The sequence below is a fragment of the Scyliorhinus canicula genome, chromosome 13, assembly GCF_902713615.1.
Source record: "Scyliorhinus canicula chromosome 13, sScyCan1.1, whole genome shotgun sequence".
Lineage (NCBI taxonomy): Eukaryota > Metazoa > Chordata > Chondrichthyes > Carcharhiniformes > Scyliorhinidae > Scyliorhinus > Scyliorhinus canicula.
The window spans coordinates 153,179,810-153,203,031 of NC_052158.1; the positions used below are offsets into that span (position 1 = coordinate 153,179,810).

The 23,222-nt window shown below is 45.4% G+C and overlaps 1 protein-coding gene across 8 annotated transcripts in view; it reads left to right on the forward strand.

The window, feature by feature from the left end:
* Positions 1–16,322, forward strand: part of LOC119976770 (membrane-spanning 4-domains subfamily A member 12-like) — a 46,394-nt gene extending 30,072 nt beyond the window's left edge. For 5 of the 8 annotated variants that reach the window (XM_038817519.1, XM_038817517.1, XM_038817516.1 and 2 more), the window contains 5 exons: positions 8,876–8,980; positions 12,156–12,212; positions 13,004–13,132; positions 13,445–13,567; positions 14,996–16,322. In XM_038817519.1, the coding sequence (XP_038673447.1) occupies positions 8,876–8,980; positions 12,156–12,212; positions 13,004–13,132; positions 13,445–13,567; positions 14,996–15,163 (582 nt within the window). In that variant the 3' untranslated portion in view covers positions 15,164–16,322. The remainder of the gene's footprint in view (positions 1–8,875; positions 8,981–12,155; positions 12,213–13,003; positions 13,133–13,444; positions 13,568–14,995) is intronic. The other 3 variants (XM_038817524.1, XM_038817521.1, XM_038817523.1) reach the window with 3 other exon arrangements.
* Positions 16,323–23,222: the final 6,900 nt, after the last annotated feature.

Here is a 23,222-nt window from a genome sequence, read left to right on the forward strand (position 1 = left end):
GTCACTTTCATCATTGCGGACAAGTCTGTAGGAATTGTCCCTGTGCCATTGTGTAGCGTCGAGTGTGTTGTCGGGGTAGTCGGGGTCGGGTGGTGGTTCTGGGTTTTTGAGGTAAGTGACTTCCATGGGGTCACTGGAGTCGGGGTCGTAGTTGGTGCAGTGTGGGCTGTATGGCTGTGTGCTGTCGCTGTCTTCAGAGTCAGTGTCTGTCCTACTGTCTCTGCTGTGGCAGCTTGTGGGCGTGTCGGGGCGTGGTCTGTGGTGGTCTGTGGGCGGAGTCGTGGGCGAGTCCGTGGATGAACTGGTCTGTGAGGGGGATGGTGGAAAAGTGTCTCTGGTGGGCGGGGTGAAGTGTTCTGCTGCGTCTAGCAGGACATGGTGGGCATGGTTGGCCTGTGTTCCATATGCCTTTAACTGGTTTATATGGAACCACGCGGTCTTCCCATTAGGATACTTTATCCTGTAAACGGAGGGGCTAATTTTGTCCGAAATTGAGTAGGGGCCGGAATATTTTGGAGCCAAAAAACTGCTGGGGTTATAAACAGATAACATTACCTGTTGCCCAACCTGGAATTCTGTGGTGTGTACGGTCTTATTGAAACAGGCAGTCCGTTGCTGTCGGCGTTTCCCTAGTTGGACTGCGGCTGCGAGCTGTGCAGACCTCACAGTCGCAACTAGATCTCTAACTGCCTTTTCATGTGTGAGGGCCGTCACTTCGGGGCTTGTCATGTCCAGTCCTAAAAGGAATTCTGTACCTTTCATAGGGCGTCCGGTCATGAGTGTGTGTGGTGTGTATCCTGTCGATGTGGAGACAGTGTTCCTTATGAACATAAGTGCAAAGGGGAGCACTGAATCCCATGTGGAATTGTTCTCTTGAACCATTTTCCTAAGGGTAGTTTTTAGGGTCCGATTCATGCGCTCCACAATCCCGCTGGACTGTGGATGATACGCAATGTGGAAGTTCTGTTTGATTCCGAATATTGTCAGGACGTTCCTCATGACCCGTCCTGTAAAGTGAGATCCCTGGTCCGAATCGATACTTCGGGGTAAACCCCATCTCGTGAAGATGTGGTGGGTCAGGATCTTTGCAGCTGTCTTTGCTGTATTTGTTCGTGAGGGAAATGCCTCTACCCATTTGGTAAAGGTATCTATCACCACCAGAACGTATTTATAGCCATTCCTACAAGGGGGCAATGGACCTATAAAGTCGATCTGGAGGTTTGTCCAAGGGCCGTTAACTGGGCGAGTATGCCGAAGTTGTGCCTTCTTAGAATACCTGTCCGGGTTATTCTGAGCACAAATCAGGCAATTCTCTATGTAGTGTGTTACATCATTCCTGAGATCAGGCCACCAACAGAGTTGCCTGAGGTGCCTCGTTGTTGCATCAATTCCCTGATGCCCGTGTCCGTCATGGAACAAGGCAATCATCTGATTCCTGTCCTGCTGTGGGACCACATAAAGTCGGTCCTTAATGATCACACCCTCATGTGTGGTCAGTGCGTGTTTAAAGTGCTCGTAAGCAGGCACAAAGTTTCCCTTGAAAACCTCCCTGAGGTCTCCGTCCTGTTTTTGTGCTGCCACGAGATCTTTAATATCAGTCTGTGAGACTTGGACTGCGCTCACAGGGGCGCTAGCTGGTGCGCTAGCTGGGGGGGTCCATAAGTGTCCTCTCCTGGAACCTGCCTTAGCCAACGCGTCGGCTTTTACATTCCCAGGTGGTGATGACCTATGGTGGCTGCGAACTTTTATAATGCCGAAGGTCCTGTCCTTCGCTTTCGCTAAAATATGCTGGAGTAGAGGGGCTGATGGAAGGGGTTTCCCGTCTGCGGAGACAAAACCTCGTGTCCTCCACAGGGGCAGAAAATCGGTCAAACTGTTACAGACATATAAGCTGTCCGAATATATGTCTGCTGGGCTGGGGAAAGAATCGGGGTGGTCCACTATGTACGCTATGGCTGCTAGCTCTGCTGCCTGCGCGCCTAAGTGACCTGGTAACTTAAGAGCGATTTCTTCGAGAGCGCGCCCCTGCGCGTCCTCTACATAGATGCCGCATCCTGTGATACGCTCACCATTTAAAACTGTGGAGGAACCGTCTACATAAATCCTCAAGGGTCCACACGTGTCTGTGGGCTGGGGGCTTTGTTTCGGGTTCCCTATCTTCCTGGGGGGTGTTTTGGCTAAAAAGGGTCCTGTGTTATGCAGGGGAGCTACAATTTCACAGTCATGGGGCTGTCCGGGGTATTGGAGGTTGTCTGCTAAGTATGTGTGTGTGCGTGTCCGTTTCACTGTAATGTCCCGTCCTTGTAAAAGTAGGGTCCACCTAGCTGCCCTAATCTGGCTAACTGAACCGTCCTTCAGTCGACCGTCTAGTAGTAGCTGTGTGGGTGTGTGTTCGGTTAGAATGGTGATGGGGTTGAGTCCGGTGATGTATGAGAAATACTGCACTGCCCAGAAGACAGCAAGGAGGTGCCTCTCACAGGCTGAAAATCCTTGTTCTACTGGGTCTAACAGTCGGGAGGCATAAGCCACTGGTCTTAGCTGCTCGTGCCGTTCTTGAAGCAACACGGCCGAGAGGGTCAGATCTGTGCTAGCTACCTCGATTGCGTACGGTGAAAGTTGGTCGGGGACTAGCAGCGCGGGTGCTGCACTAAGGGCTCGTTTCAACTCTTCCACAGCGCCTGTATGCTGCGGAAGCCATTCCCAGGGGGCTCCTTTCTTAAGGAGGTCTGAAAGTGGGGCGGCTTTTGTCGTGAATCCGTCGATGTGGTTCCGACAGTAGCCAACCAGTCCTAAAAACGACCGGAGGGCTGATACATTCTGGGGAAGGGGCAATTTGACAATCGAATCAATTCTTTTGAATTCGATCTCGCGTTTGCCGTGCGTGATGACTGATCCCAAATACATCACTTTACTTTCCAATATTTGGGCCTTTTTCGGGTTAACTTTACAGCCAATTTCAGTTAAGAGTTCTAGGAGTTCGGCCAGAAGCGAAATGTGCTCTGCCTTTGTGTCCGTCTGCAGTAGTAGGTCGTCTACATACTGTACCAGACAATCGGGTCGGGAAAATTTCTCTAATCCACTTGCCAGCTGTCGGTGGAAAATGGAGGGTGAATTGTGGAATCCTTGTGGGAGGCATGTCCACGTGTACTGCTGAGTTTTGAAAGTGAATGCGAATTTGTATTGGCACGCTTTTGCCAATGGTATTGACCAGAATCCATTACTGATGTCCAATACCGTGAAGTACTTGGCGTTGAGACCCTGCTTGAGCATGGTCTCGGGACTAGTAGCTACCGTTGGGGCTACTGCGGGGGTTACTTTGTTGAGTTCCCGATAATCGATGGTCAGACGCCATGATCCATCGGGCTTCCTCACTGGCCAAATAGGGGCATTGTTGGTGGAGGCTACCGTTCTCAGTACACCTTGGTCCAACAAGCTGCCTATAACCTTTTCTATTTCCACCTCTGCCTCGAGGGGAAATCTATACTGCTTTTGCGGTCGGGGGTCCTGTCCGGTAACATGAACTTGTCCAGTCATTCTGCCACAGTCATGACGGTGACTTGCAAATGCTGTCCTGTGTTTGTTTAGTAGGGCCTTAATTTGTCGGTCGGTGTGGAGTGTAGTCAGGTCGAATGAGTACTCTCCCACTGCGCTAATCCGATTAGCGTAGTCTCCTACTGTGAGGGTGGCTGGGGCTCTGTCTGATCTCGCCATTCGCCAGACACACTGGTTCACTGGGTCGAACGACAAGCTGTGGGCGTTCATAAAATCTATCCCCAGGATGTGCTCTGCTGTCCGGGGAAGATTTACTAAAACTACGGGGTGCCTTGTGCTAATGTTCCCTAGCTGGATCGCTACGGGTGCTGTGATATGTCCCTGCTGCGAGTGTCCGGTGAACCCGCTAAGTGTGATGGTGGAGGTGGTCGGCCACGTGTCTGCGTGTGCCGTGGTTGTGGAGTTAATGGTGGTGCGGGATCCTCCTGTGTCCCACAATAACTCTATGGGCTTCCCTTTGACTTTTGCCGTGACTACGGGCCTCCCTGATGAGTCCCATAGTGTGTCACAGACCCAAGTGGGGGAGCCCGAACACCGTCAGTTCGTCTCGTCCACATTGGTGGGTCCTGACTGTACTGCTACATTGTGGATGGGTTTTGCCTTGTTGCGGTTCAGAGTGCCTGTCTGCTGGCCTCTCTGAGATCGCTGGGGTGCATTACACTCTTTTGCCCAATGCCCTAACTGTCCACAGTTATAGCATTCCTGTCCTTTCTGTTGAGGGCTGCTCCTGCCTTCATTTACCCATGCGGGCTTCCGGTGCTCTCTGACTGCTTGGATATCTGCAGCAGCCTGAGCCTCTTCTGGGGATCTAACCTTTGCTTTTGCCTGAAGCGATTGCTCCCAAGCGCGGGACAATCTTTTTAGGACCCATTTTTCGTTATGGGCCTCTTCTGAGGGGTCGTAATTATTGCAAGCGCTCTGTCCTGCTTCTGTTGCGTGTGAGATAATTGTGCGCGTCCACTTAACCATGTTTTCGCGGGTTAAATGCGCTCTATCTAGCTGTCCGAAAACTGCGCTGAAGTGAATCCACAGCCTTCCTGCGAATGCTGTGGGGTGTTCGGATCTCTTCTGCCTGCACTTATTCAATCCTTCTACGGGGTCACCTCTATTGTACCCGATGGCATCTAAAATGGCAGTGTGCATCTCCTCTAGGCTGCCTCCTGCCACGTTCTGTGGGTCGGGGAGGGCTGCCACTACACTCTGGTCTAAGCTCAACACGGTGAGCTTAACCTGCTCTCTCTCATCCAGGCCGTACATGGTAGCCTGCTGTTTTACTTTAGCGAAGAACTGGTGGGGGTCTGCGGTGGGGAGGAACGGAGTGATCTTTTCACAAGCGTCCCTTAGCTGGGTTACTGTTAAAGGGGTGGTGTAAGTTATGTCTGGGGCGCCTTCTGATTCGGCTTTTCTCTGCGTGGTTACGGGATTCATGGGTGCGGTTATGGTCTGAGCTGTGGGGGGTTGGGGTGCCTGTCGTTTCTGCTGAGCTGCTGGCGCACATGTTCCCTGAACATAACGCTGCGCTGTCTCGCTTAATTCCTGCCAATCTGGGGCGTTTTCCCCATCTAACTGAGCTCCAAAGGTGCTTTGGAAGCCATTCTGCACCGAAAGCAGAGATTGCAGTTCCGCAATCTGTTTTCTGCATTTCGCGTGGTCAACTGTGCTTTGTCTTTGTTCGGTTGTTGCAGCATGGAGTGCTCTCAAAGCTGCTTTGAGATCGGAACATTGCCTCTGCAATGCCTCCACCTGCTTTTCCGATTCCTGTCTTATCAGAACGGCACGTTGCACGTCCTGATAGGCTTTCTCATACTGGGTCTGGGAACTGTTCAGATGAGCTAGACAAGACTGGTGAGCCCTCTTGGCATCATCCACCTCTCTACCCTTCTCTGCCAACTTCCCTTTTAGATCCAGGTTTTCTTTCTCGATGTCCCTGACATCGACCTTACTCATTCGGTTCCTTTCCTCTAAATCTGCCCGGAGCGTCCTGATGACCTCCTCTGCGCCTCGCAACTGTGCCAAGCAGGACACAATCGCCATCGGCTTGCGTGCTTTACTTAAACTCTTTTTGTGTATCTGAGAGAGGTTCTCCCACCAAGTATGACCTATACTTCCGGGACCTGTCTCCTCATTTGCACAAAACTCTTTCCAAAGGGGCCATCCCTTTCCTTGTAAATATTTGCGGAGTTCCAGCTCCCACGTGGGACACTGGCCTACTCTGCTACTGCTGCTGGTCGCTGCGACCACAAACTTTGCTGGATCCATCAGACGTTCCATTGCCTGCATGGCCATTTCCTCTGACTCTCTTTTTATAATTTGGAACAGGGGGTTGCTGGGGTGGTGTTTCGTGAAAAGGGTACGGCTTACGCTATTTTCCGATTACAAAACTACCGAAAGTTTGTCGCAACAAAAAGCTTTCAGTTTTACCTTACAGCCCTGTTAGTACGCATGCACTAAACACACTTCCGAATTTCGCTTATTATTTTGAACACCTTGAATACTTGTGATCTCTTTCTTTCTCTGCAATTTGGAGTTCTAATTCAAATTTCAGCGTCCTGGACACTGTGGTGTTTCCACTTACAACAGGGTCCCGGCGGAGTCGCCACTAAATGTTGCACGTTTTACTATGGGCGTAAAACGCGTTTATTGGAGTGTATTAACACGCCTCCGAGTTCGACGTGTGCTTAACACTGCTAGGCTCTGTTCTATGTAATTATTTAAGCTCTGGAGTCGCCAGCTGCCGTATAGGCAACGTCACAAGTATTCCAAGGTCAAATTCAAAGTAATAAAGACGATACACCGATTAGTCAAGTTCAAACGATCAATATTTATTATACAGTTAATAATAAATACTCATGCACACACACTAAGAGACTAAGCTACAACTAAACATAAGCAAACAGAATACTTATCTAACAGGAACAGGCAAGGTCAGAGAACGAGGCCTTCGTCCTGGTTTTGTCTGCAGCCTTCAGCAAGCGTTCTGGCACTTGGGAGTCTAGTGGGCTTGGATCGCGTAGCGAGCGTTGAACTTACGGTTTCGGCGGCTGGTGCTCAACGGCTGGAGTCAGGATACCAGGTGTCAGTCGGGGCCGGAGCACAGGTTTAACAGACCGGACAACACGAGGTCCCTATCTTTTATAGGGGTTCCGTTGTCCTTCCCTCTTCTCGGGCGGGCTCTACCTATTGGATCAATTTCTTATCGATACTGGATTAATTCCCCAATGCGAGGGGGTCTCCGTGATGGAGGGGGCGTTTCTTATGTCCTTTTGTTCGGAGGTTTCTGGTGCCTCGATGTCTGGGTCTTGATTGGAATGTGTCCATTCAGAACCAAATGTATCTATTGTGTGGGTGTTCAAGTCTGATGGCCTCATTAGCATGCAAAGCGTTTTGCCATTTGCACCTAGCTAAGGTCTTTTCACCTGAGCCCAAACTGGTTCCTGCTGCTGCAGAATGCAAACTGCTCTTTGCAGACTGCTGTTCTGGCTGAACTGTCTGTTTCTCAGCAGCCTTCCATTTTAGTTTGGCTCAGTGTCCATTTTGCGTGGCCAGCATGGCTACAGTATGTACCACGTACCTGAGGAAGGAGCAGTGCTCTGAGAGCTAGTGATTTGAAACAAACCTGTTGGAGTTTAACCTGGTGTTGTAAGACTTCTTATTTAGTTTATTTAGACTGGTTTTCTGTTCCAGTGCCCCATTAAGTGGATGCCACTTCATTATCGTGATTATTATGTTACGTTTGGTTTATAAGGGTATCTCTTGTTGGGCGCTTCAAGTTAAATTGCAATAGAATGGGGCAGCACGGTCGTGCAATGGGTTAGCACTGCAGCCTCATGGCGCCGAGGTTGGAGGTTTGATCCCGGTTCTGGGTCACTGTCCGTGTGGAGTTTGCACATTCTCCCCGTGTTTGCGTGGGCTTTGCCCCCACAACTCAAAGGTATGCAGAATAGGTGGACTAGCCACACTAAATTGCCCCTTAATTGGAAAAAATGAATTGGATACTCTAAATTTATAAAAAAAAAATTGCAATAGAACCAGGTGATATGCAGACATCAAATTGCACCACTTTACACTCCATCGCCTCCAAAGCTGTCCAATTGTTGTTTGTAAACATTCATCACATCCTGACCGGTCCAGTATCATCTTTGTAAATCTTCCCTGCATCTTTGTAGTGCCTCAATATCCGTTTATGTAATCTGAACAGCACTTCTCATAACAAAAACAGAAAATACTGGACAATCTCAGCAGGTGTGACAGCATCTGTGGAGAGAAAAGGGAGCTAACGTTTCGAGTCTGGACGACTCTTTCTAAAAGCCGGAGAGAACTGAAAATAGGGTCAGATTTATAATGTGTGAGTGGAGGGTGGGTGGGGGGGGGGGGGGGGGGGGGAAGGGAGGGGGTCATGGAGCAGTGGGACCGGTCAGCAATAGGTGGAGGATTGACAAAGATGTCATGGAGAGAAAGACAAATGGAATATTAATGGGAATGATAAAAGCTAAGTAGGGTGCTGATAATGAAATGAAAATGAAAATCACTTATTGTCGCAAGTAGGCTTCAAATGAAGTTACTGTGAAAAGCCCCTAGTCGCCACATTCCCGCGCCTGTTCAGGGAGGCTGATACGGGAATTGAAACGTGCTGCTGGCCTGCCTTGGTCTGCTTTCAAAGGCAGCGATTTAGCCCTGTGCTAAACAGACTGGCACATAAAGAGATTAGAATGTGTTAACGGCTGAAGAAAGATATGCGGTGTGTCAGAGGGCAACCAAGAAAAGATGGCCCAAATGGGGTGGGCTGGGGGGATGGGGTAATGCGAGGGAAAAACAGAGCAATGGAATAAATGAAAATAAATTGATACAAATACAAATGGGCTGAGTGCGGAGGAGAGTGTTCACAGTCTGAAGTTGTTGAACACAATGTTAAGTGTGGAAGACTGTAACGTGCCGAAATGGAAGGTGAGATGTTGTTCCTCCAGCTTGCGCTGGACTTCACTGGACCAATGCAGCAGTACAAAGACTGACAAGCGGACATGAGAGCAGGACGGTGAGTTGAAATGGCAGCGACAGGAAGGTCTGGGTCCTGCTTGTGGACTGGCTGAAGGTGTTCTGCAAAGCGGTCACCAGTCCTGACATAATTAGGGTTTAACTAATATCCTGTGCAAACATGAATGGATATTATTTGGTACTTTGACCAGGACTGGAATATGCTTCGGCAAAAACTATATAGCTTTGGGACTCCTGTAGTAATTGAGTGCAGCTACAGTTCTATCAGATTTGAAAGATATTACTTTTGAATATGTGATCACTATTAATTAAGGAACACTTTCTGCTTTAGGTTGTGCAGATTATGTTGGGAATTATCCAGCTGACATTTGGCTTCGTCCTCTACTACAATGATTCATATTCAGGATCCGTTGGAGCATCTTGGCCAGGAGTTTCGGTTTGTTTGGATTCCAATTAAATGATATTGAATCAATTGTTGTCTTCCAGCATTGTAGTTGGTATATATTTACAAAAAAATAGAAACTGTTCCTCCCAGCTTCCTATTACCATGATAAGTATTTAATTTATAAGATTCATTCAATTTCTGTAATTTTTATGAATGGATCAGTTGGTGCATTTCTTCTCTGGTGGTCTCTGGAGAAATGTTAATCAAACTGAAATACAATTGGAAAAAGCCAGAAGTACTGGACTGATCTGTTAGCAGCTGTGGAGAGAGAAACAGAATAAACATTTCAGGTCGTTGACTCTTCCTCATAACTGAGAGTACTTAAAGATGATAATCTACCTAGCCTGCAGACTGTGGGAGGAAATCGGAGCACCCAGAGGAAACCAGAATGGGGAGAAAGTGCAAACTCCACACAGACAGTTACCCGAGACCAGAATTGAACCCAGGTCCCTGGTGCTGTTGGCAGCAGTGCTAGCCACTGTGCGAGCCGTGTTGTTATGAAACATTTGTAAACTGTAACGGTTCCTTGTCACTTTGGAACTTGCACTTAAAATTCAACAGCTGAAGCGTCATGTCTCTACCTTTCTGATAAAGCAAATTTTAAATCCAACCTTTTAATTTGTAAATTCAACCTCAGGACGATCTCTCATTAGAAATGTGTGAACCATGTGTGCACATGTATGCACATACGCGTGCACACACACAGACATGCATGTACACGCACAGAAACATGAACACACACCTGCATTTGTGAGCACAGACACACGCATATGCACACATGCACACAGTTGCGAATGCGCGTGCACGCACACACACACACTTGAGGGAAGGATATCTGCAGTCCCCACCTGGTCTAGCCTCCATGTAAATCCAGTTCCACAGAAATGTGGTTGCCTCTTTAATGACCTCTGAAATGGCCCCACAAGCCACTCATTTGTATAAAACTAATATGATGTCAATAAAAGGGAAACAAAGCAAATGGACCACCTGGCATTGACCTAGGTACTGGCAATGATAATGGCAAAATCTGCACTATCAACCATGCAAAGTCTGTCTTACTAAAATCTGGGGCTTTGTGCAAAATTGGGAGAGTTGTCTCACAGACTCAGTTCATAGAGTGCAGAAAAGGCCTTGCAGCCCATTGAGTCTGCAACTACAATATCTACCCCTCATCCCGCGCCAATCCCTCTTACCAGCACTTGTCTCATATCCCTAAATGTGTTCATCCAAGGGCTTTTTAAAGGTTGTGAGATTTCCAGCTTCCACCACTTTCCCAGCCACTGCATTCCAGATTCTAATGTAAACCTACTTGTGTCAATAAAGGTGATTATTATTACTATTGAAATTACGGCTAGACGTTAGGAAGAAGTTCTTTATTCACATGGTGGTATTGGTTTGGAACTTCTCACACAAACAGCAGTTGAAGCTCGATCAGCTGTTAATCTTAAATCTGAGATAGATATACTTTTGTTAGGCAAGAATATTAAAGGATATGGGCCATAGGCAGGTATATGAGATAGATAACAGATCAGCCATGATCTCATTGAATAGTGGGATAGGCTCAAGGGGCAGAATAGCCTCCTCCTGTTTCGTTGGTCCTATATCCAATGTAAGTGCATAAATGCCACACAAAAATCTTACCTCTAATCTTTAATAAGAACATAAGAACTAGGAGCAGGAGTAGGCCATCTGGTCCTTTGAGCCTGCTCTGTCATTCAATGAGATCATGGCTGATCTTTTGTGGACTCAGCTCCACTTTCAGCTCGAACACCATAATCTTTTATTCCTTTATTCTTCAAAAAACTATCTATCTTTGTTTTGAAAACATTTAATGAAGGAGCATCAACTGCTTCACTGGGCAAGGAATTCCATAGATTCATAACCCTTTGGATGAAGAAGTTCCTCAGAAGCTCAGTCCTAAATCTACTTCCCCTTATTTTGCCCCGCAGTTCTGCTTTCACCTGCCATTGGAAACAACCTCCCCGCATCTATCCTATCTATTCCCTTCATAATTTTATATGTTTCTATAAGATCCCGCCACATCCTTCTAAATTCCAACAAGTACAGTCCCAGTCTACTTAACCTCTCCTCGTAATCCAACCCCTCAACTCTGGGATTAACTTCTGCACACCCTCAAGCACCAGTACATCCTTTCTCAGACAAGGAGACCAAAACTGAACACAATACTCCAAATGTGGCCTCACTAACACCTTATACAGTTGCAACGTTACCTTCCTAGAATTAAATTCCATCCCTCTAGCAAGGAAGGACAAAACTCCATTTACCTTCTTAATCACTTGTTGCACCTGTAAACCAACTTTTTGAGACTCATGCATGAGGATACCCAGGTCCCTCTGCACAGCAGTATGTTTTAATATTTTATCATTTAAATCTAAATCCCTTTTGCTGTTATTCCTGCCAAAATAGATAACCTCACATTTGTCAACATTTTATTCCATTTCCCAGACCCTAGCCCATTCAATTAAACTATCCAAACCCCTCTGCAGATTTCCAATATCCTCTGCACTTTTTGCTTTACCACTCATCGTAGTATCGTCTGCAAACTTGGATACATTGCACTTGGTCCCCAACTCCAAATCATTTTTGCAAATTGTGAACATTTGTGGGCCCAACACTGATCCCTGAGGGACACCACTAGCTACTGATTGCCAACCAGACAAACACCCATTAATCCCCACTTTTGCTTTCTATTAATTAACCAATCCTCTCTTGATGCTACTACTTTTTCCCTTAACGCCATGCATCTTTATCTGATGCAGCAAACTTTTGTGTGGCACCTCGTCAAAAGCTTTCTGGAAATCCAGGTATACCACATCCATTGGCTCTCCGTTATCTACTGCACTGGTAATGTCCTCAAAAAATTCCACTAAATTAGTTAGGCATGACCTCCCCTTTATGAACCCATGCTGCCCAATGGGACAATTTCCATCCAGATGCTTCGCTATTTCTTCCTTGATGATAGATTCCAGCATTTTCTCTACTACCGAAGTTAAACTAACTTCCCTATAATTACCCAATTAATTGCCTTTGCATTTAAATATTTAATCTCTATCTCGCCTGTTTTCCCTGTCATTCAAGTATTATTGTTGTCGGTGTTCGAATTTTCCAAAGAGTTGATCTGCCTTTTTTTAACCACCTTTCCCAGTACATCGTTTCTGGAGTTCTGTCTGTTTTGGTGAAGAAAGGATCAAAGAAAGCCCTGGTGGGTATTTATTTGAAGTAGAATATTCTTTATTTTTCTGAATTCACTGCTTTACGAGATGGCATCCACAGGTGTTCCTAATATTATCACGACAAAGTGGCAGAGTTGCCCTGTTACCAGCCTTGTAATCTGCACTCCGGGATTAATGCTTCAAATAAAGAAATTGTCCCACCATGGCAGCTGGGAATTTAACTTCAATTAATTCAGTAGTGGCCATGACGCTATCTGTTTGTCTTAAAATGCATTTGGGTCACAAACGTTCCTTTTGGGATGGATATCTGCCATCCTTACTGGTGTTTATGTGGCCCGATATGCACAGCAATATAGCTGACTCTTCACTGCTTTTGAAATAACCCAGAAAGCCACTCACTTGTGTTCAAAAAGGCTTATAATACTTTTTAAAATATAATCTTTATTGTCACAAGTAGGCTTACATTGCAATGAAGTTACTGTGAAAAGGCCCTAGTCGCAACATTCCAGCGCCTGTTCGGTGCACAGAGGGAGAATTCAGAATGTCCAAATTACCGAACAGCACGTCTTTCGGGACTAGTGGGAGGAAACCGGAGCACACGGGGAGAACGTGCAGACATGGCACAGGCAGTGACCTACCCAGGAATGGGACCTGGGACCCTGACGCCGTAAAGTCACAGTAGCTAACCACTGTGCTACCATTCCTCTGCAGGATAAAGGGGGGATGGGCAACTAATAATGGTCTCATCAGGGACGTGCATATTATGTGATTAAAGGAAATAATAGTTTAACTTCTCTGCTGTATCTTGTTTACCTTTCAGCTGGTAGGAAATTTAGTGATGAACATCCTGAGTACCGTTGCTGCAGGTGTTGGCATTGTGATTTACAGCATCCTCCTGTGGACGGGCCCAGTGTGCTTTGCCCGTTTTTGTGCACCATGGCACTTTCTTGTAAGTAAGCGAATAGGTCAAGATGACAGCACATACTGAATATTGCGCATTGTACACTGTTTTATTAAACTATATTCACTTAACTCTAAAAGAAACATGTCCATCCAGCGACATGTTATTGTTCACATCCTCTTTGGGGGTTTCTTAGCTCAGTTGGTCGGTCGGCTGATTCACGATGCGGAGAAAGCCTCGCCTTCTCAACCTCGCCCCTTGCTGGTGACGTGCTGACCACCGCAAAATTCTCTTTCAAAAGGGGAGAGCAGCCGATGGCCCTCGGGGAATTTCATAACTATTTCACTTCGCTTTTTGCAGGATCCATTCCGTGTTTTAGTTGCCTGTCTACTGGTCTCCATGCTCCTTGAATATGTCATTTCATTTGCCACATTCACGTTCAGTTGCGCTGGGATACGATGCTGTGAAATGGACTATGAAGTGGTAAGTTTTGAAAATGATAGATATATATTACTTACCTGTGTGAAAAGAAATAAATAAAACAAATTGCTGCTACAGTGCCAAGAAACCACTTTCTGACCTGAATCCATGTCACCAGCCAAATGTCTGGTTGATTGATTGATTTTTAAAAATGGATTGATTGATTGATTTGCACATGGGCCAAAGTACAGTGAAAAATATTTTTCTGTGGCCAAGGAAACATACACATTACATATTTTACCAGACAAAAAAGAAGCAGATATTTACAGAGAATGCAAAAATATACACAGTACATCGACAAATAAGAACAAGGTCAAAGTAACGAAGCAAATACTACATAAGCAAGAGCAGCATAGAGCATTGTGAATTGTGTTCTCACAGGGAATAGATCAGTCCGAGGGAGAGTCATTGAGGAGTCTAGTAGCTGTGGGGAAGAAGCTGTTCCTATGTCTGGATGTGCGGTCTTCACACTTCTGTATCTTCTACCTGATGGAAAGGTCTGGAAGAGGGCAAAGCCTGGGTAGGAGGGGTCTCTGGCAATGCTGTCTGTCTTCCTGAGATAGTGGGAGGTGACAGAATTAATGGGAGGGTTACAGCTTGTGTGATGCCTTGTGCTCAGTTCACCACTCTGCAGTTTATTGCGATTGACGGCTGAGCAGTTGCGATCCCAAGCTGTGATGCAGTCCGATATGATGCTTTCTATGACACATCTGTAGAAGTTTGTGAGAGTTGATGCAGACATGTCGAAATTTCCGTGGGAAGCAGAGACGTTGTTGGGCTTTCTTGACTATTGCATCAACGTGAGTGGACCAGGACAGACATTTGGTGATGGTGACCCCCAGGAACCTAAAGCTATGGACCACCTCCACTTCAGAGCTATTGATTTAGACAGGTGCTTGTGTCATGCTATACTTCCTGAAGTCAATGATAATTTCCTTGCTTTTGCTGACATTTACAGAGACGTTGTTCGGTACACCATGCAACCAAGTGCTATATCTGCCTTCTGTAATCTGACTCTGCATTGTTTGAGATAAGACCCACCACAGTCGTATCATCTGCAAACTTGTCGATAGAATTAGAGTCAAATCTTGCCACACAGGCATGTATATAAGGAGTAAAGTAGAGGACTGTTAATGTATTTAATGTCTTGCCAGCAATATCTGTACCTTAATGTCTTACCGTCGAGTTAACATTGACACATACTAAACGGTATTTTGTGCTGCGTTTGTACCTCGAGGCCTTGGGCGCAAAATGAGGTGCAACTTTACCTTATTATTGCACGCAAAAACATGTCTCAATATTGTTGGTGCAATTACTCCATGCATTTGACATTGAACAGCGGAACCTGCTCCGAGAATCTCCCTCTTAAAGGAATCCATTCTTTTCCTTTTCTCTGTTTCCTGATTCAGATTTTAATCAATCTTTTTGCAGATTACAACTGTGATCCAATTAGCCACCGCTCAGAACGCTCCAGCACAGGAACTTCAGGATGAGAACTATGAAACCCTCCTGGCTGGATGTTCCACTTATGAAGCCCTGAACTTTAAGGGACAATCTAATTTCAGGCCTGGGGAGTCAGATTATATAAATCCGATCTGAGATACACTTGTTATCATCTCAAAATATACTTTTCCATTTTAGAATAATTAAACGCATGCTTCGACCGCTGTTTCCTTGGACTATTTACGAATGAGATAAAAATGTTCAAATTATGCCCGTCATATAATTTGTTGGTCTATTATTAAAAATTATGAGTCATCGGTACTAAATCACTGAGAGGATTTCCCCCGGGGTCCTTATATCCAAATTATGGCGTTTGAAACCCCGGTGGACATTCAATCCCAAGCTTTTAGGTTTTGTTTTTACAATTAAGTGAAGTCTGATGCGTTTCTGAATTACATCAACGAGCAGAGATCTATACGGATGTGCTGAGATCTCAGTCCCACCATCCACACTGACAGCATCATCACATCGCGCCGGCATTTCCACCACAATGTCCTCTGGCGGTGCTTCATTTCACAGTTGCTTCCTGCGAGGAGCATTAGCTCCATAAAAAAGCAATTCTCAAATCTCTAATCTGAGGGAAATATCTAATTGCCCAGTTAATTGCGCACAGAGAATCTTTTGACGCCGCCATGAATTGGAGATTCAGAAGAATCCCGGGTAATGTGTGTTGAGAAATACAATGATTAATCCGCCTTCTGATTACTTCACCTTAAGTTTCAAGGAGGAAATTTCAACGCGAGTAAGAATTGAAAATGCGGTTGCAACATATTGCTTGGCAGATTGTCAAATTGGGCCGTGGGAGGTATTTTCCTTTCTATTCTCAATTCTTGTTATTATTTGTAACATATCGAAATGTTGACATGGAAGTTCTGTGTATGAAAGCTGGGTTTGTTCACCACAACCAATGGGAAAGCGAATTCTGGATGTTGAGGAGAGTGGAAACTTGGACAGCCAACCCAATTTATTGGGCTTCACCCTAATCTTTTCATTCTATTAGGCGGATCTGATTTCCCGCCTCTCAATATGACTCCCTTTGCAGGCGGAAGGCCCCCAAGTCCAGGTGAATTTATCCTCGTTGCTGCTGATGCCAATGGAAAATTCAATTGAAATGTCTGAAACTATGAAGAAACTAAATAATTTTCTGCTGTTTGTTGCAATTGTTGAGAAAGCTTTTCATTATTATTGTTGGAATTCTGCATTGATTTTCTTTTTCTTTGTACGTTATACACATTAAAATTGAAATGACAATCAACCGCTGCTTACTCTTTCACAAAGAAACACAGAATCATAGAATGAAGCAGAGGTGAAGAAGGTGGTCTGGCTCACTGTAAATCTGTAAGTTCTTTGAAAGAACTATCTGGTCAAAAATAACTACCAAATCATTCTAGCCCCATTTCCCAGCACTTGGCCCATAGCCGTGAATGACTCAGCATTGCAAGTGTACATCTTAATACTTCCTAAATGTCATGCGGGCCTCTGCCTCCATTGCCCTTTCCAGCAGTGACGTCAGACTCCCACCACCCTGTGGGTGAAAATAAATTCCTCACCACCCCTCTAAACCTCCTGCCCCTTACCTTAAATCTATGCCCCCTGATCATTGATCCCTCCGCCAATGGGAAAGGTTTCTTCCTGTCTACTCTATCTATGCCCCTCATAATGTTATACATCTCAATCTTGTACTATCTTATCCCGTCTCAGTCTCCTCTGCTCCAAGGAAAAGAACCAATCTCTCTTCATAACTAAATCTCCCCCAACCCTGCCAATTTTGGGAGGCAGTGGCCTGGTGGGATTATCACTGAACGAGTAAATCAGGAACACAGGGGAATACTCTAGGGATGCGGGTTCCAATCCCATCGCTGCAGAAGTTTGAATTCGGGGCAGCAGGGTAGCATGGTGGTTAGCATAAATGCTTCACAGCTCCAGGGTCCCAGGTTCGATTCCCGGCTGGGTCACTGTCTGTGTGGAGTCTGAACGTCCTCCCCCTGTGTGCGTGGGTTTCCTCCGGGTGCTCCGGTTTCCTCCCACAGTCCAAAGATGTGCGGGTTAGGTGGATTGGCCATGCTAAATTGCCCGTAGTGTCCTAATAAAAGTAAGGTTAGGGGGGGGGTTGTTGGGTTACGGGTATAGGGTGGATACGTGGGTTTGAGTAGGGTGATCATGGCTCGGCACAACATTGAGGGCCGAAGGGCCTGTTCTGTGCTGTACTGTTCTAAGTCTAAGTCTAACATCCTAGTAATTCTTCTCGATACCCTTTCCAGTGCTATCACATCCCTCCTGTAATGTAAATTCCAGAACTGCACACTAAAACCAAGGTTTTATACAGTTAAGCTCTATGCCTCAGCTAATAAAGGCAATGGGGACACATGCCTTCTTAACTACTTTATCCACCTGCTCTACGACCTTAATGGACCCGTCTATATGCACAGCAAGGTCCTCTGAACCTTGGTGTTCCCCACGGTTCTGTCATTCAACTTGTCATCCTTTGTTTTTTTGTGCTGCCCAAGTGCATTGCCTCACACTTATCCGGGTGAATTTCAATTTGCCACTGACCAGCCCATCTGATAGCCCCATCCATATCCTCCTGTAAATCTCAGGCTATCTTCCTCACTGTTTTTCACCCCACCAATTTTCAGATCACCTGTGAACTTACTGATCAGCCCTTTGACATTCAATTCGAAATCATTTATATAAACCACGAACAACAAGGACCCCAACACTGATCCCTACCACACCCCACTGGACACTGGCTTCCAGTAAGAAATACACCTCTCGACCATCACCATTGCTTCCTGCCACTCAGCAAATTCTGGGTCCGATTTGATAAATTTCCTTGGATACCTTGTGCTCTTACCTTTGCTATCAGTCTTCCATGTGGAATTTTATCAAAAGCCTTGCCAAGGTCCAAGTTGGCACGTCAAATGTATTTCCCGCATCTACACACCGGGTCACCTCTTCGTAAAATTCAATTAAGTTGGTCAGACATGACTTCCCTTAACAAAACTATGCTGAAGCTGAATTACACAATAAATGGGAGAACTCTTGCGAGTACTGACAGGCATAGTGATCTGGGCGTGCATGTCCACCAATCATTGAAAGTGGCAACGCATGTGGATAAGGTGGACAAAAAGGCATACAGCATGCTGGCCTTCATTGCTCAGAGCAAGTCATGTTGCAGCTGTACAGAACCTTAGTTCGGCCTCATTTGGAATATTGTGCACAATTCTTGTCGCCACACTACCAGAAGGATGTGGCTGCTTTGGAGAGGGTACAGAAGCGGTTTACTAGGATGTTGCCTGGTATGGAGGGCATTAGCTATGAGGAGAGATTAGATAAACTCGGTCTGTTCTCACTGGAACGACAGAGTTGAGAGGGGACCTGATAGAGTTCTACAAGATGAGTGGCATGGACAGAGTGGATAGTCAGATTTTCTTTCCTAGGGTAAGAGAGTCAAGTACTAGGAGACATAGGTTAAAAATGCATGGGGAAAAGTTTAGAACAGATGTGCAAGGCACGTTTTTTAGCCAGAGGTGGTGGGAGCAGGTACGATAACGGCATTTAAAGGACATCTCGAGAAATATATGAATAGGGTGAGAATGGAATGATACGGACTCTATAAATGCAGATGGTTTTTGTTTAGGAAGGTACCATGGCTGGTGCAAAGGGCCTGTTCCTGTGCTGTATTGTTCTTTTACTGTTCTTGATTAATCACTGTCTTTCCAAATTTGGGTAATTCAGTCTCAGAATTGTTTCCAATAGTTTCTCCACCATTGAGGTTAGACTGACTGGTTTGTATTTTTCTGACTTATCCCTTCCTCTTTTCTTGAACAGTGGTACCAGATTGGTTATCCTCCAATCCTCTGTCACCTCTCCCGTGGCCAGAGAGTAATTGAAAACTATTGCCGGCGCCTCTGCTATTTCCTCCCTTACATCAGTCAACAGCCTGGGATACATTTCACCTGATCCTGGAAATGTATTTACTTTCAAGCCTGCCAGACTACTCAGGATCTCCTGTCCATGTTAATTTCTTCAGTTTTATCTCAGTTCTTGTCCTTGATTTCTATACTCACACCGTCCCTCTCACTGGTGAACACTGACACACCATATTAATTTCGGACTCCACCGAGGGGATAAATGAGAAAAATTAAGCATGAATACAAAGTTCAGAAAGGGCACACCTTCGTAGACTTCATCATTGTGCCCTTAGTTTTTGTCTTTGAATTGAAAGAACTGTCTACTAATGGTCCCAGTTCCTTTCTTTGCGCACTTATTTATACTCTGCAATGTTTGCTGACTCATTTCACCCTCAAATATTATCCACATCTGAAATCTGTCTAAAACCTCTAATTCCTACTGCACCTCAGCTGATGTATAATATAAGATAATATGCCAGTGCCACCATGAGAGGGTGCTGCAATATTGATTAATATATTCTTTAGTTAAAACATTGATCTAAGATAATCTGTGTCTGTCAAATGATTGTATACCTGCGACAGATGTAAAGCAAGGACCAAATTTGAGATATCACCAATACAGTTTGACTCCCAACTAAACTCAGAACAGGTCAATTTTAAAATTAGTTTCTCCAAGACTCTATTCAAACCAAGCTAGTACCCACGCTCATTCACAAGCGCCATGACAATGCTAAGGTCAGATATAGGTCTGAATTGTCATGCTCAAAATTCCCAACTCAGCTGGCACATCTCGAGAGAAAGTGTCTGCAAAGAACAAAGAACAAAGAAAATTATAGCACAGAAACAGGCCCTTCGGCCCTCCCAGCCTGTGCCAATCTAGATCCTTTATCTAAACCTGTTGCCTATTTTCCAAGGATCTACTTCCCTCTGTTCCCCGCCCGTTTATATATCTGTCTAGTTGCCTCTTAAATGATGCTATCGTGCCCGCCTCTACCACCTTCCCTGGCAAAGCATTCCAGGCACCCACCACCCTCTGCGTAAAAAGCCTCCCCGCACATCTCCCTTAAACTTTCCCCCTCTCACCTTGAAATCGTGACCTCTTGTAATTGACACCCCCACTCTTGGAAAAAGCTTGTTGATATCCACCCTTTCCATACCTCTCATCATTTTGTAGACCTCAATCAGGTCCCCCCTCAACCTCCGTCTTTCCAATGAAAACAATCCTAATCTACTCAACCTTTCTTCATAGCTAGCACCCTCCATACCAGGCAACATCCTGGTGAACCTCCTCTGCACCCTCTCCAAAGCATCCACATCCTCCTGGTAATGTGGCGACCAGAAGTGCACGCAGTATTCCAAGTGTCGCCCAATCAAAGTCCTATACAACTGTAACATGACCTGCCGACTCTTGTACTCAATACCCCATCCGATGAAGGCAAGCATGCTGTATGCCTTCTGGACCACTCTATCGACCTGCGTTGCCACCTTCAGGGTAAAATGGACCTGAACTCCCAGATCTCTCTGTACATCAATTTTCCCCAGGACTCTTCCATTGACCATATAGTCCGCTCTTGAATTAGATCTTCCAAAATGCATCACCTCGCATTTGCCTGGATTGAAGTCCATCTGCCATTTCTCTGCCCAACTCTCCAATCTATCTATATTTTGCTGTATCCTCTGACAGTCCTCCTCGCTATCTGCAACTCCACCAATCTTGGTATCATCTGCAAACTTGCTAATCAGACCACCTATACCTTCCTCCAGATCATTTATGTATATCACAAACAACAGTGGTCCGAGCACGGATCCCTGTGGAACACCACAAGTCACCTTTCTCCATTTTGAGACACTCCCTTCCACCACTACTCTCTTTCTCCTGTTGCCCAGCCAGTTCTTTATCCATCTAGCTAGTACACCCTGAACCCCATACGACTTCACTTTTTCCGTCAACCTGCCACGGGAAACTTTATCAAATGCCTTACTGAAGTCCATGTATATGACATCTATTGCCCTTCCCTCATCAATTAACTTTACCACTTCCTCAAAGAATTCTATTGGGTTTGTAAGACATGACCTACCCTGCACAAAACCATGCTGCCTATCACTGATAAGTCTATTTTCATCCAAATGTGAATAGACCCTATCCCTCAGTGTCTTCACCAATAGTTTGCCTACCACTGACGTCAAGTTCACAGGCCTATAATTCCCTGGATTATCCCTGCTACCCTTCTTAAACAAAGGGACAACATTAGCAATTCTCCAGTACTCCGGGACCTCACCCTTGCTCAAGGATGCTGCAAAAATATCTGTTAAGGCCCCAGCTATTTCGTCCCTCGCTTCCCTCAGTAACCTGGGATAGATCCCATCCGGACCTGGGGACTTGTCCACCTTAATGACTTTTAGAATACCCAAAACATCCCCCTTCCTTATGCCGACTAGACCTAGAGTATTTAAACATCCATCCCTAGCCTCAACATCCATCATGTCCCTCTCCTTGGTGAATACCGATGCCAAGTACTCATTAAGAATCTCACCCATTTCCTCTGACTCCATGCATAAATTCCCTCTTTTGTCTTTGAGTGGGCCAATCCTTTCTCTAGTTACCCTCTTGCTCCTTATGTACGAATAAAAGGCTTTGTGATTTCCCTTAACCCTGTTAGCCAAAGATATTTCATGACCCCTTTTAGCCCTCTTTATTGTGCGTTTGAGACTTGTCCTACTTTCCCGATATTCCTCCAAAGCTTCATCAGTTTTAAGTCGCCCAGATCTTATGTATGCTTCCTTTTTCATTTTAGCTAGTCTCACAATTCCACCCGTCATCCATGGTTCCCTAATCTTGCCATTTCTATCCCTCATTTTCACAGGGACATGTCTGTCCTGCACTCTAATCAACCTTTCCTTAAAAGACTCCCACATTTCAAATGTGGATTTACCCTTAAACAGCTGCTTCCAATCCACATTCCCTAGCTCCTGCTGAATTTTGTTATACTTGACCTTTCCCCAATTTAGCACTCTTCCTTTAGGACCACTCTCGTCTTTGTCCATGAGTATTCTAAAACTTACAGAATTGTGATCGCTATTCCCAAAGTAATCACCGACTGAAACTTCAACCACCTGGCCGGGATCATTCCCCAATACCAGGTCCAGTATGGCCCCTTCCTGTGTTGGACTATTTACATACTGCCCCAAAAAACTCTCCTGGGCTTTTTTTTGTTGGGGGGGGCTGGCGGGGGGAGGTATAAGCTGGAGTTGTCCCAGGTAACCAGGGGAAATGTCTGAACCAAGGCCGTTGGCCTGTATGATATACTAGGAATCGTACTGAAGACTTGTTCTCCAGCCATTCCGGGTGTGTCACATTTCAGATTCTATGTTGGACTGAGTACTTTACTGTCTTATTGGTGGATTTGCTTTGCTGTGCGGCCTGGAAATCTTGAATATGTGTCAGTGCCATTGTACACAGTATTCATACGTGATCCGACTAGAGTATCTGAAAGTTTGATCTTTTACTTATCTTCTACACGTTTAGCTGGACAACTGAACATAAAACTCAATTGCTAATTGCTATTCTGTATTTGTCTGAGAAAATTTCATGGGGTTCTTCAGTACGAGCTCAGTAGAACCTTTCGAGAAATGGTTAAAACAGCTGTTTACATCAGTCAAAGGGGATTCAATTGACATAAACCGAGTCAGGAGCCTAGTTCTGGCAAATGTTCTGGCACGAAATAAGGGTCCATATCACTCCTGCTCTTCCCAATTTGGGAGTGAGTATTTAAAATCTTGCCCCTGTCCCGACAGCAGATTTCCTCCCCTCAAGGGAGTGAACCAGAGGTTTTTTTTTAGAACAATCAATGATACTTTCACGGTCTCTATTACTGAGACAAGCTTTAAATTACTTAGTTATTAACTGACTTGAAATTCCACTAGGTGGCGTGGCAGGATTTGACCTCACATCCCCAGGTCATTAGCCGGAGCCACTGGCTCCTAGTCCAGTGACAATACTACTGCACCACCATGTCTCCCGAAATGTGGGGAATCAAAAAAAGAAGGGCCACGTACTCCTGAAATTCATTGACTGCCAGACTTTGAAATGCAAAAAATATTCCGTTTAGTTTCAGTGGTTAAAATTTATACTGTAAATCAGATATTCTTCTACTGCAGTGATTGATGATACAAGGGTATGTCGACTGTTAATGTATCAGCGTTGTGTAAGTGTTGAGATGCATAAGAAGATATTTTGCAGT